Source organism: Vipera berus (assembly GCF_964194415.1).
Source record: "Vipera berus genome assembly, chromosome: 3".
NCBI classification, from domain to species: Eukaryota; Metazoa; Chordata; class Lepidosauria; order Squamata; family Viperidae; genus Vipera; species Vipera berus.
The window spans coordinates 175,006,693-175,020,656 of NC_138204.1; the positions used below are offsets into that span (position 1 = coordinate 175,006,693).

At 38.6% G+C, this 13,964-nt stretch overlaps 1 protein-coding gene across 1 annotated transcript; it reads right to left on the reverse strand.

Moving 5' to 3' along the window:
- Nucleotides 1-5,084: 5,084 nt before the first annotated feature.
- On the reverse strand, nt 5,085-8,755 carry SNAI2 (snail family transcriptional repressor 2). Its single transcript, XM_081322214.1, has 3 exons — nt 8,526-8,755; nt 7,452-7,997; nt 5,085-6,072 (listed from the first exon to the last, which is right to left on the reverse strand). Exons 1-3 carry the CDS (start codon nt 8,602-8,604, stop codon nt 5,891-5,893), a joined length of 807 nt encoding a protein of 268 aa, XP_081178340.1. The 5' UTR covers nt 8,605-8,755; the 3' UTR covers nt 5,085-5,890.
- Nucleotides 8,756-13,964: the final 5,209 nt, after the last annotated feature.

Here is a 13,964-nt window from a genome sequence, read left to right on the forward strand (position 1 = left end):
AAGAATTAACAATTGCCATCCTTTTATGTTTCTCTAAATTTGTATCCTTGGGGAGTTGCCTCAGTCTACTTAACAGGTACTAATTCTTTAGCTGTAGCAGGTTTTTCTCCATGACGCAACTTTAAGACTGAGGGGTCCTTGGTGCTCTCTAAGCTTGCTTGTTTTCATTCTGTAGATGTTTCATTACCCAAACTAGATAACATCATCAGTGCTACTCAACTTTAAGACTAAAAACACCTTCATGCTTCAGTAAGCAAGCACTTTGCCCAGTTGCTGAAACACTTCTATGAAGTGGATTGTGTGAACTGGAAAGTATCTGCATCACAGACAAGTCTACTTATGATGAATGAAGGCAAATATGTGTCCTGGATAAGGTTGAAGGATTCAATCTGAGAAGGTCATGGGGACTAGAAGTTTATTCTTCCACTAGTCTGAAATCTTGGAAAAATAAGCCTCTGGTCCCAAGAACAGCACGAAATCCACCTCTTTGGTCTCTGTTAGGAAAAAAAAGTTGCAGCTTAAATACAAATTCTAAAAGAGGGGATGAAAGAGAAATTCCAAGGCAAAGTTACTGAGACATATACACACGTTCAGCATCATTATGTTAAATAGCTAAAGTGGTCCTTCAATTTTGCCTAAACCCTGAGCAGGATATGGGTGCATGTAAAAGCCATGAAATGTAACCTGGCCTTTGAGATATAACATCTTTGTAATAGGATTACATATGTTCTGAAATATCAGTTACCTACATTGTAGGTCATCTTAGTTCCAGAAGAAGACACGTGGTGATGGTAGGCAAGAGGGCTTTGGCCTAGGCTTCATCTAGTATGCCAGTTTTATCTTTTCTCGGAGAAGGAAGATCTGACTAGAATTCATCCTTTAATCACCTCTTACTTAGAATCAGGGCTTTTTTTCTCATAGAACGCTCAGAACGGAGTTCCGGCACCTTTTTTGGATGGAACCTTGTAGGGTAGGCAAGGTGGGCTGTATGACATGTGTGAGTTCCAGCACCTTTTTCTTTTACAAGAAAAAAAAACCACTGCTTAGAATACTCTGAGTGAGGCTGTGTTAGAAAGCCAACTGGGTGACTTTGGGTTACTCAGTCACTGGGTGACTCTCTCTCAGCCCAACCCACCTCACAGGTTTGTTGTTGCAGGGAAAATAGAGAAGGAAGATGCATTGGATATGTTTGCTGCTTTGAGTTATTTGTAAAAATAATAAAGGCAAGATATAAATAATAAACAAACAAATCAGAAAGCACAACTGATGAAAAGTATAGTCTTTTGTTCAGAATGAACTTTGTAGACAACTTTCCCATGATTTTAGAACAATTTCACTGGCTATCAATTTATTTTTAAGAGGGTTTTTTTTGGGGGGGAGGAAAGGGAGCCTTCTATATTTTAGACTATTGTTTCTTAACCCCAACAGCTTAAAAAATATTTGGACTTCAACTCCCATAATTCCTCAGCCAGGCTGGGAAATTCTGGAAGTCGAAGAGCACACATTTTAAAATTGCTGAGGTTGAAAAACACTGATTTAGACAACCTTAGTTGCTTGATGACTAAATTGGCAGGTGTTTGAAAACTGAGCTTTTGCAATAAAAATATCCCAATTGTGATTTTGTTTCCAAGAGGCAAGTTTGTTTTTTCCTTGCACTCTAGGAAACACAGATCAGAACCATCAAACATTAGAAACCAAAGCAAAACAAACCTCCAATGCTGGTATTAAATGTTATTATATTTTCATTTTTTTAAATTTTATGGTATGTTTTAATTGATATCGTCTCATTACCTACAGTGATTAGGGTATTACATATGGACTAGTGAGATCAGATTCAAGTTCTCACTTGATGAGGGAACGCATTGGGGATATTCTGAGCCACTCACTTCATGGGGTTGTTGCTTAGAGGTTAGGAGTCCCGTTGAAGCTATCTGGAGCTCTCAGAAAAAAGCAAGGTATTGAGTGGCAAAGGTTTATGATTTCATATAGCAAACTTTGGTTTAACGCCAAAGACTTGTGAGCTGATATTGCAAAGACTGGTTCAGCTCACAGAGACCTGGGATTTGGTAGAACAAACAGGGGCTTCGTTTGCAGGCACTTGTGATTTTACACTCAAGCACTGGTTGAACTCACCAAAAGTTACATTTTCATTCAACTAAAATCCATTTAAGAGAGATAAGCTTTTGATATCATAGGAAACAGCAAGTTATACATGACAAGAGACTTCATTTTGCAGTACCGCTTCAGGCTCAGTTAGCTGGTTTAATGAACTGATTGCAGTCTGATTGTGGAAGAGGAGCAAAAAATTTTTTTTTCACACTGTGCTATGTGTGCATGTCTCATAAATAGCCACTTTGCCATAACATCCCTTTAAAAAAAAAGTTGAAATGCAATAATTTTTTCTGACACTAAAATAAATGAAAATGACTGGTAGATAGCAGAATCCTTCCTGATTTGACAAATACAGAGTTTGGAATAATAAGTAAGCAGTTTTAATATACCGATATATTTGTTGGGGAATAAAAGTAATATTTTTCCCTTTGCCATTCTAATATTCTAACAAATGGAGATGGTACAATTATCTTTTGAAGGGCTCAGCCACTTAGAAATAAAACCTAAGACCAGAAAAGTGATTGTAATGAAATGCCATCCTATTGACTAAACCAGATGCTTGCTTTCAGTCTCATCAGCTCATCATCATTTGCTGACCTATTTTTTTTCTCATTTCAAGCCCTGCAGAGCAGATCCCATGGCCCTGACTCATTCATGCTGTGTAATTTGATCGAGGGTATGTCAAAATGTTATTTTGCACTTCCGATACAGGATTTGCTAATGGCATTTGTTGTATCACGGTGACAACATCAGATCCTGGAAATCCCAGTTATATAATTAACATATCTGGGGGGAAAAATATTTGTTTGTAACTGCTTATGACATCTCCAACTAATTGAGGTTTTGTTGGTAGAGCCTAGTACCCCTTTGGCCCTTCTCAGTAATAGAATATCAAAAGTTCCACAGGTTTTCCCAGTTGTACATCATATGTTAAGCACATCCATTACTACTACAAGCAATTTTTGGTTCCAAAAATATTATATTTCATCTTAAAAATCATAATAATAGTCTGCATTGTAAGCTTTTTACAAAAATCATTGAAATCAAAGGTACAGCCTATGGCCCAGAGGAAGACAATGTGATATCTTTCAAAAAGTTTAGGTTACCATTCATGTAATCCATTTCCTCCCGCTCTTAGAACACTGGAGTAATTATATACCAATATTTCATAAATCTAATGATAATCGAATGCAATTTACATCAAATTGGTTTTTTGTCCTGGTCATATTACTTTATACAGGCACTCCCAATAATTTCAAGTATAATTTATGACATGCTGCTTTATGATCAAGTTTGTTCTTATCCTGACTTAACAATTTATGTAAAAAAAAACCTTTATGTGCATACAAAGACACAATTAAACAAAAAGTAAAAAAAAAGATTGCTCATGCATATGCTCACTGCCTTAAAGAAGAAAGTTAGGCTTAAACCACTTCCTCTGAAATCAGGTAATTAAAAATAACTTAGTGTTGGTTACATCATACAGTACAGATCAGTTCAGTGATTTAATCAGGAATACTACTATAGTGATTTACAGAGTGCTTATCCATGGGATTTCACATAGCAGGCACAAAAAGTACAAATCATATCAGCTTTTCCCAATCTGGTATTGGATGCTGGTTCCCATAGTTCCACTTAGCAGATGGCTGGACATTGAAATCCAACACATCTGGAAGATACCTAATTGGGAAAGGCTGATGTTACTGTTCAGTAATGCTTCATCCCCAGTTCTAAAAATATGCATACCATAGATAGAAGACAACTCAGTCTCATTTCCTGGTCAAATTATAGCACTGCTTCCATTTCATTCACTTTGAAAGTTCAGGGCATCTTGCTAACCATCTACTGCATCCTAACTGGAGAATTCTGGGAGTTGGTGTCCATCCATCTTAAAAGTGGTCAAGGTTAAAAAAACATTGATCTACTGCAAACCCATTGAAATCACTTTTACTATTTCTCAGGTATCCCAGATTGCACAAATATTGCCCTTTGATAACAGTTCACTAATCAGAGTTGCTAAAAATAAATTTTCTCAACTAAAACCCATATTTTAGTGTGGCGTGTGAAAACTATGTTTTGTTTTCTTTTTAAAAAAGACGACTATAGAATTTTAAAATAGGGAATTGAATGGTTAATCTTTTCCACATCAAACAGTCAATGCTTCAGTCTAGTGACAAAGCCAAATGAAGAAAAAAAAAAGCAGGCACACAATTACGTGTCATGTACATTTACACTGGAATCTCATTGGTTCCATTAACATGGTTTGGCAAACATTTTTACCACTCACTGTGGGGTTCAATTAGCACACACACAAACACACAGTTCTTCTGCCTGTATGCAAGCAATGCTTAAGATTCCTCCTTTCGCTTTGCAACCTCCTGTTTTTTAGAGAACACCTGTTTGGATGGAATGGGACTTTTGTTGGAACTGTATAATTTGGGAGACGGCTGCTGAAATAATTGAAGACCATTTCTTCCCTGTGGTAAGGAGATTCAACTAGACACCAATACTTTCCATGGTTGGAAAGAAGCCAAGCCTTCTTTTCATTGATTGACCAATCAAGAGCTAGGCCTATACTTTTTCTTGAAGACCAAACATGTGCATTGCTTTCTATACTATTTTTTTTATTATTTCAGTGATTTTGAGGAAGGAATGTTAAGATTTGATGATCATTCTATTTATATCCTACCATCTTTCTTCCAAAGAACAGATAAAAATCAAAGCTTACTGTTTAAAGCAGTTTCCTAAGCTATGAGTAAATTAGCCAGATTTCTTTAACTTCAGCCCCTTACTGATTATTCTTTGGCCACACTGACTAAGTCTATATTCTCGACGGTCCTCCAATAAGCCACTTAGGAATTCTTACTCACAGTTGACACAGGAGCTGCAGTTATGTATATGGTTATAGGATAGTTTGTTCGAGAGCCTTAACTTGCTCTCATGTGACAGACTACATAAATATTACTCCAAAATGTTTATTGTACAAAAAATTAATTCTAGAACAATATAAGACAATTAGCTTCACTTTTTCAAGATTCCTATACACATTGCAATAGATAACATTTCGTTTCAGAACACAGTCATATAAAAATATAATTATTTACATTACGTTTACATCCTTAAACAAGGTTATCAATTTGGTTTTCTATAAAAAGGCACTCGAATGGTATTGTTCATTTGAGGAGATTACTCACGGTATTGCATTTCCTTTGTGCAATTAGGAAAATAAAGCTTTTAAAATATCCATTGTTATCTCACCATCCCTCACTCTTGCACTTATTCCCATTTTAACCATAAGTTCACAAGCCCAATGTTTTGTTAAAAATAAAGGAAGCATCATAAAAAATGTGGCAGTTTTACAAAGGCACATTCTGTAAAAACATGGCAAACAATTGGACATACATTCTTCTGTTCCTTTGAAATGATGCAATTTTCAGACATTTCAGATCACTCATCAAGAACCACGCTATGCTAAAAAAATATTTGACATTTACTGACTTCACGTGTGATACTTGGTATGTAGCAAAATTTTGGTTTCTTGGGACACTTTGGCTTGAATGGTAATTTTACCTGTGATATATTCTTATAAAAAATCAATCTGGCATTTGCATCTTCTTCTATATGTCTCGTTACTTTTGTGTTACAGAAAAGTCATGCTTAAACAAGTGAAATAAAACTGTCTCTTTTTTTTTGCACCTCTTGGGAAACAGACGAACAAATACATGGAAATGGGTGGATGTCTCTTTAATTTGTGGCAAAGGCATGAAAACAGGTAAACTCAGTGAGCTACACAGCAGCCAGATTCCTCATGTTTGTGCAGAAGAGACATTCGAGAGAAAGTTTTGGAACAATTTTTGCACTGGTATTTCTTCACATCTGAATGGGTCTGTAGATGGGCCCTCAAGTTTGACCTGTCTGCAAATGCCCTGTTGCAATGAGGGCACGAAAAAGGCTTCTCTCCTGAAAAGAAGGAAAGAAGGCGTTTAGTCATTTGAATGCTATAATAATGAAACGTGCATATTAAGTGGGCAAACCATTAGCATAGCGGGAGGAGGTGATGGGTGGATTCTGAATGCCATCAGAGGTTCTGTTCTTTACATTGTGGGCAACTCAGAGCTTGCAGAAAATCATGATGCATTGAATGACAAGTCACTAACCTATTCTACTTCAGCAGGTGCAGCCAGCACCCTGAAGGTTGGGCTCCACCCAACATTTCCATATGTTTCCTCCATTCATTTACTGCATCCTGTGCAACGCCTTTTGCTGCCCAAGGCTGTGATTTGTATGCTGTTGATGTGGATGGCAGAGGTCCCATCAGATTTAATGCTTTTAGTATTCTGCTTTTGTGAAACCAACATATAGATTCACATAGGATGTTACTTGCACAGTCTCATGAAGAAACATGATGAATACAAAGTTTGCACCTAATCAAACAGTTCACTGAATATTTGTAAACGCTGCCAGTCCATAGTTTGAATGTGTGTAATTTAATGCAGAATTCAGTTGGCTTGGACAGCTATATAGCCAATCCTCTTTGGAAACTCCCTTAGACTATGCTAGGTGGAGTTTGCTGCCATAAGAGCATGCACTGCATTATAACCTTGGAAAGTTTAGTTAGAATTGTTAAAGACAATCTGAGATGAACAAGAGTTATTTCTGCATAAATCAGATCAGAGAGTATTCTGTTTTAGGACTAGTTGTATTGTTCATATATCCACAATTGTATAAAACTTAAGGTCACCTTAATCCCAGATAACTATAGTTAAGGTCCCTTTTTAGGCTGCAGTCCTAAATCAGAAGCAGCTGCATCTCATTTATCTGACCAAATAATTGGTTTCAAGCAAAAACACATTTCTAAATAATGTTCAAGGAAAAAACAACTACCTTCTATGTCCATATGCTGACTAATGGGCTTTGCTGTATGCACTGCCTGGGCACAACTCTTGACTGTGCAGATTCTTGTTGGAAACTTGATCTGTTTGCCTCTTATTCCCTCTGTGTCTGCTTCTTTTCTCTTACTCCTGCACGGATCATGTTCCAAGGCATTTTTATGGCCAGCTGGATCCCTGCCTTTTGACACCTTGCTGAACATTTCAGAGAAGCTAGAAGTTGCCATGGCAGGACAAAATCTGGCCCACTCACATAAGATTTTTTTTAAAAAAGGGGTATGTGCAATAGAAAATGCCCATTGAACATCTAAAAGACCAAAGTGCAATTAATGTCTATGTAATTGCAATAACTGAAGATAAAAAGAGCTGCCAGTGTGTCAGCATGGTCAATAAAAAGAACAGTTGGAAAGCTCTATACCACGTATGTGTAAAACTCTATTTCCCTCTTACCAGTATGAGTCCGGATATGTCCTTGAAGTAGCCAGGGTCGAGAGAAAGCCTTGCCACAAATCTTGCAGACACAAGGTAGTGTGTGGGTCCTGATGTGCATCTTTAGAGCCCCCAGGCTCACGTATTCCTTATCACAGTATTTACAGCTGAATGATTTCCTAGACTGGGCATCACAGTGCAACTGCTTATGTTTGGCAAGTCCAGAGAAAGTTGAATAGGTCTTGTTGCATAAACTACACTGAAATTTTTCAGCTTCAATTGCATGAGGGTGGGAAAGCTTGGACTGGATTCTCTCCTCTTCGTCACTAATGGGGCTTTCTGAGCCACTGTGATCTTTGGACGAAGTGTCAGAATGAGGGGGTGGGCTGACTCTTCCCAAAGATGAAGGATATCCAGAAAGAGGAGAAAGATCACTGGGTAAGGGGGAAGGCAACAGCCCAGTTGTAGTCCAGACTGTGATGGGGTTGTACGCCACTGAACTCAGGATTTCTGGCTGTGGAATTATCGGCACTGGGTAGCTCTCATAAAGGTATGGGGAAATTATCACTGGAAAGAAGACAAAGAGAGGAAAACCATTAGAAAATGAAGGAGATAATAGCCATATTACCCAGACTTACCCAGATGGGAAATGATGAAATTGTCATGACATTGACAAACATACATTTTTAAAATGTAGAAAGTTCAGTGAATGTAGTCCTTCATCTATGCAACTTTACACTGTGCACCATAAACTGGGAGAGGTCCGATTTGGTCCAAGGCATACATAGTTCTCTCCCAGTTTGGTCAAGAAACCCAGCAATAAAATCCAGCTTTATCCTCCTAGGTTTCCAAACTGCTCTTGTTCAAATGCAATTTGAGCAGTTAAGCAGAAAAGACAGCGGTTTCAAAAGGTTGGTGCTGACACGTTGTAAATAGGACGAAAAGAAAGCAACTGCCCAGGGGGACGAAAAAAGTATGCTAAAGTGCACACAGACTCTTTGGTGCAAACAGGCAGGGAGTTTACCTCCAGAGCGATCGTTACCCCAAATTGGAGCCCGACTTCCAGCTTCCATGCAGATTTCCCTCTGGCATTACCTGTATGTGTATCCAGTTCGCTATAGTTGGGCTTTTTGGACGCGTTGAAATGTTTCTTCACCAAGAAGGACCGTGGCATTTTGAAACGCAAGGACTGCTTCCCCCTTCCCGGATTTCCTCTCGCTGAAGAGTAACGGTTCCCCAACTTTCGAGCAGCAGAAGAGAGAAGAATCACTGCGGGGACATTGGTCCTCTAGAACATCTCCTCCTCTGTTTGCCCCATGCAGCAAAATTATGTAGTGCAAAGGAACTCCTTGAAAAGTGCAGTAAATACCCCACTCATCAGGTGCAAGAGGGGAGGGGTCCGGGGACGCCGTTTCAGCCAATCCGGAATTCGCTCATGTTCTTTTTTTTTTGACAAACTCGAGCTTCTTTGGGCCGGGGACTTCTCCCGGCTCTTAGCAGGGAAGATCCAATCCCTTGGAGTTGCTCAGGAGTTGGATCAAGTTTCAACTCCTCCCTTTCGCGATGGCTGCGAAAGAGAGAGGAAGACGCTCCTCTCCAGAGGTGCGGGCAAGGCAAGCGCGCTGGAGTCTCTCTGCTTGCTCCTCCCGGGCGAATTCTCCTCCGGGAGATGGTTAGGAGGGTTGGGGGCGCCGCCGAGGAAAAGGGCCTTTTTGCCTGCACTCCCGGAGCTGCGGAGTTTTTGCGAAGCTTCTTCCAACGGCGCGCCTGCTTCCCAGATCTGCGCGAGGCAAGGCAAAGCTTCCCTCGGCGGAGCAAAGAACCGAGGGTAGAGAGGAGACGTCCAATGATCCAGTCGTAAGACGTTAGTGAGCGAGGCTTTGCTTTTTTCAGGGCGGTGCAATCTATTCTGGGAACCGCTGAGAAATGTGGCATAGGTTAAGGAAATAGCCCCCCACTTTTCTCGCCTTTTGAATGACAGAAGAGCCCCGGTGTAACTCAAAGGTGGCCAAGCGCATGAAACTAAAGATGAAGAATAAAGATAAAAGTTGGATCCGTATTGTTTTGCGTGTCTTTTGTGTAAAAATGAAACCCACAAGACTCAGTTCTTCTGCTCTGCAAAGCACTCCAATGTCTTACTTGGGAGAAAAATCTCCTCGAACGTAGTTGGGTTTTGATTCTTAAGCAAAAGTGCTACGGAGGCGCCTTTTCTATTTTAGAATTTTCTTGCTGCAAGGGATTCTGCATTTCCTTCCTGGAGGAAATTGAGTCATTCGTGTAAATACCCCAGCACAGAATTAAATATTTGCAGCCAAATGCTCCAGTTAGCCCAGAGAGCCTCTGTGGAATAGAGGGAAAGTAGCCAGCTCTCTCTAATACCAGTTTTTCTGGCTCAGCTTTTTCCAAACTTGTGCCCTCCAGATGTGTTGGAAGTAGGCTTTGGATATCTGGAAGGCATCAGATTAGAGAAGGCAGATCCAGACCTCTTTTCCCAAAATATATTGATGCACTTTATAACTTGTGAATGCTTCATTTTCACATGATGCAAAATTGGGTTGTTCATGAAATGCTCCCTACAATTTATATGCAATTTAAGCCAAATAATCATACGCCCATTCTGTTTATAACTGAAATTTATTTCTTGTTCCATACCTTTATGTCTCCAAATTCACCTTAAAATTGCACTTCTACATACACAGTTATCACAACAAGTGTGAATAGATCCAGGGATATAAAGTGGAAGTAGAAGGTGGAAAGTTACACTGAGACCACCCCAGCCTCCTTTGCAACAGGTGTTGAAGTGAAGATATGGAAGAAAAAAATCTCCGTGGTTCTGTTAAGACTTGTAAGAGCAAAGTGCTTTGTCAAGCTGCATAACTTCTTTATCTGGGAGATGCCAAAACAAGTGCAGCAGTGGAGTTAATCTGCTTTCATGTAGAGATCCAACTGTTAACAGACTCCAAGAAAGTCTTACATTTTTGTTGTTGTTGAAAGAACACCTATGCTGAAGAAATGTGATTGGTTTGCTAGCACCAAGCAGGATATTTATTTATTTTTACAATGGCATAACGTGGCTTCTGCTTTGATGCAATGAAATCAAGGAAATAACTGGAGATGCTTTCTTAGACATGTTTTCTTCTAGATAAATATGCATGCAATCAAAGACATTTTAGAGTAGAGTAAACAATCTGGTGGTCTCCAGATGTTATGGAGGATAGTTTTCTCAATCCCTTATCACTGGGTGGTGCTTTGGGGGAGCTGCAGTCCAAATAACAGGAGCACACTAGAGTACTTATCTCTGTTTTAGTGGTTCAACTAATTTCCTTCTGCTTTTAGGCTGCCGTTCCTGCATAACAATTGTTAAAATGTTACTTCATTTCCTGCCCCCCCTGTGAAGCCTTCCTTCTTACTACTGCTTTCTTTGACATTGATCTCTTAAATTTGATTGTTTCTTGCAATTCATTTTTCCAGATAAAACTACTCATAGTGAAATGGGAATATTCCAAAGGAGCTTCTGGAAATCTACCTTAGACTTCTGAACCTGGATAACCAATACTCAGGAGTCTGATAGCACTTTTTGCAATGAAACATATTATTACAAATGCTACCAGACTCTTTCTCATATTTTTTTTTTGCTAATACAGACAAACATGGCTGTCCTATAGGGCCAACCATGGGTACGAAGATACATTGGATTTTTTTGGCATAGGAATTGTTATGCTTAATACATAGCAAGACCTACTCTGGAATCCCTTCTGTGTGTAGCACGGTCTTCATAATGTCGTTGTATTCATTTTCTCAACTTCATGTGATAAAGAGAACATCACTAAGTCCATGAGAAACATCCCAACTTGATTTTTCAAAAAAACCTGATGCAGTATCTACCTTCCCCCAGCAGTATCTTACTAGTAAAAAGAGTGGTATTAATTGTTGACACATACTGTATCTCAGCTGTAGAACTTGATTAACCTAAAGAACAATTATAAAAGCAGTAATGGAAAAAAAAGATTTTCAGGAAAAATAGCACGAGGATGTTTTGTGTATGATGCATTGGATCGTCTTATACAATATACTATGCAAATCTATCTCAAGTAGCAGATTATTTTTTCACAGAATGTAACAAAAATTACTTAACAGATGGTGTGAAATTCCCAATAGACTACTAACAACAGCGAAGCAAGGCACATTCTGTCATGTGAGGTGCCTGAAATGCTTGCCCTTTTCTAAATTTCCCCAACTATTTGATTTCCTTTCAGTGCAGAAAATAATGTTGACTCTAGCCTTTGTGAGTATCATTCCTACGATGTGACAATGTTCATCTGTACCAGCTGATGATTAATCAATGTCCATATGACCCAGAAGACAGTAAGAGCCTTATTCTCGACAGTCTCATGCTAGATGCAGTTGCAGTAGAATTATAGAAGAAGCGTGGTGAAGAAGGCCCTTGGGCTTCTCTAGTCAGACTTCTGTATAAATCATAAGGTCCTGACATGTCAGGCAAGTGGTGGGGGTAAAATGAATGATGTTGGGCAATGGGTGCAAGGCATGTTATTACAGGGCTTTAGAAGGATATTAGCAGAATGTTGTGAACCTGAGTGAGATTTTCTGTCAAAAAACTGGGTGAGTCTGTATGAAGTCTACATGAGTCAGAGTCAACAGGTGTTTAATGTGAATTTTGAATGGGAGACTGTTCAGTTGAAGGCAGCCGGAGATACTGTTGTGTTAAAAGGAAAGAATTGGCCTGAAGAAAAGATCACAATCAAATATAAATCTCAGTTAAAAGCAGCAGATCCTTTTGAAAAAGAGAGACACGTGAGTGTTTTGTGTTGTTTGCCAGGCTCCTCTTTTAATTCAAAAATCAAGTATTAGCAATGTTTCTTAAATATTTAGGTTAAAGCCATTAATTGTTTTATTGGCAGGTTGACTAATATACTCTTATTGAAACATTGATCTTATATTGTGACAACCATGCCTGGCTATGGGTGATGTGAAATAAAGTTTTAGAATGCAATGAAGATAGGCTTCATTCAGAAAGTGCAATTTGAAAGGCTTTTTTGATACACTGTTTCTAATCTCTGATGAAGGAACTAGGTCTTCAAACCCACTGCTCATTTTAACCTTGAGCTACAAATATGCTCCTTTAATGGTACCACTGCTAATTCTCAAAGAAGTATTTTTTTATTTTCTATTTTATTAGTAGGTCACTACTTGTCCTGCCTTTTCCAAGGACCACTGGTGAATTAGAAAATTCAAATAAATGACCATGCCAGAGCATACATCAGTGTCAGAATTGCAAACAGTGGAGCAAATTTAGGAAAATAAATAATCTTACTTGAGACCCAAAGATGCTTTTTCACGAGGCAACTGGACTTTCTTGTTTTTCTTTGAAGATGTTGCAAATGAACAGCTGTCTGCAGGAGTATAAATCTTTCCATTCCCCACCATCCAGTCAGAGCTGAAGAAGCTTCTTGGATGAGAAAAGAAACATTTTCAAAGAAAAACAAGAGAGTCCAGTTGCCTCGTGAAAAGGCATCTTTGGGATAACTATGACCTGAATGATTGAGAATCTCCATAGAAATCTTACCTGAGTGTTTTGATAATGATATTAGGGATGTGATTCAAGTCTTTTCTTGACACCAAATCATCATATTGTGTACAGGTAAGTCCTCAACATATGACCACAATTGAGCCCAAAATTTCCATTGCTAAGCAAGACAGTTGTTAAGTGAGTTTTCCCCCATTTTATGACCTTTCTTGCCACAGTTGTTAAGTGAATCCCTGCAGTTGTTAAGTTAGTAACACAGTTGTTAAGTGAATCTGGCTTCCCCATTGACTTTGCTTGCCAGAAGGTCACCAAAGGGATTCCCCTGAACCTGTGATACTGCAACTGTCATAAACACATGCCAGTTGTCAAGCATCTGAATTTTGATCAAGTGACCACGGGGATGCTGCAATGATTGTCAGTGCCATTATAACTTTAAACTGTCATTAAATGAACAGTTGTAAGTAGAGGACTATCTGTATTCCAGCTGATCTTTTGGAGTGGAGCAAGGAAATGATAAACACAAAATTGTTAAAGCAAAATGATATATACATCTGAGGGGAAAAAATGACTTAGGCATGATTTAGGCATGGTTCACATTAAACCACGATATGCTATAAACTACACCATATGATGTATGAACCATGGTGAAGATTTAAACTAAATTGTGCTTCATTTATAATAGTAAACCATAAACAATGGTTTCATCATATTGTAATCTGCCCAGTGTCACTGTAACAGTGAGATGGGCAGAAAAGCATAAAAAAGTGAAAAAAAGCAAATAAATAAATAAAAAACAAAATGGTAGTGGTGACTGACTGCTAAATAAAAAAACCCAAAAACAATATAGACATATACATAATAATAGTATAAAAATAAGTATGTTTGGGAGGATATTATACTTTTCCAGAGATACAGCATTATTTATTTCATTTTAACAACCTAGTATGTTTATATTTGGGGAAGAAATTAAGATTCTGATGAAAGAAAAA

Coding starts and splice junctions, on each gene's coding strand:
- SNAI2 (XM_081322214.1), bottom strand. CDS start 8,604: ATGCCACGGTCCTTCTTGGTGAAGAAACATTTCAACGCGTCCAAAAAG. Junction 7,998..8,525: donor CGAACTGGATACACATACAG/GTAATGCCAGAG, acceptor TCTTCTTTCCAG/TGATAATTTCCCCATACCTT. Junction 6,073..7,451: donor ACATATCCGGACTCATACTG/GTAAGAGGGAAA, acceptor CCTTCTTTTCAG/GAGAGAAGCCTTTTTCGTGC.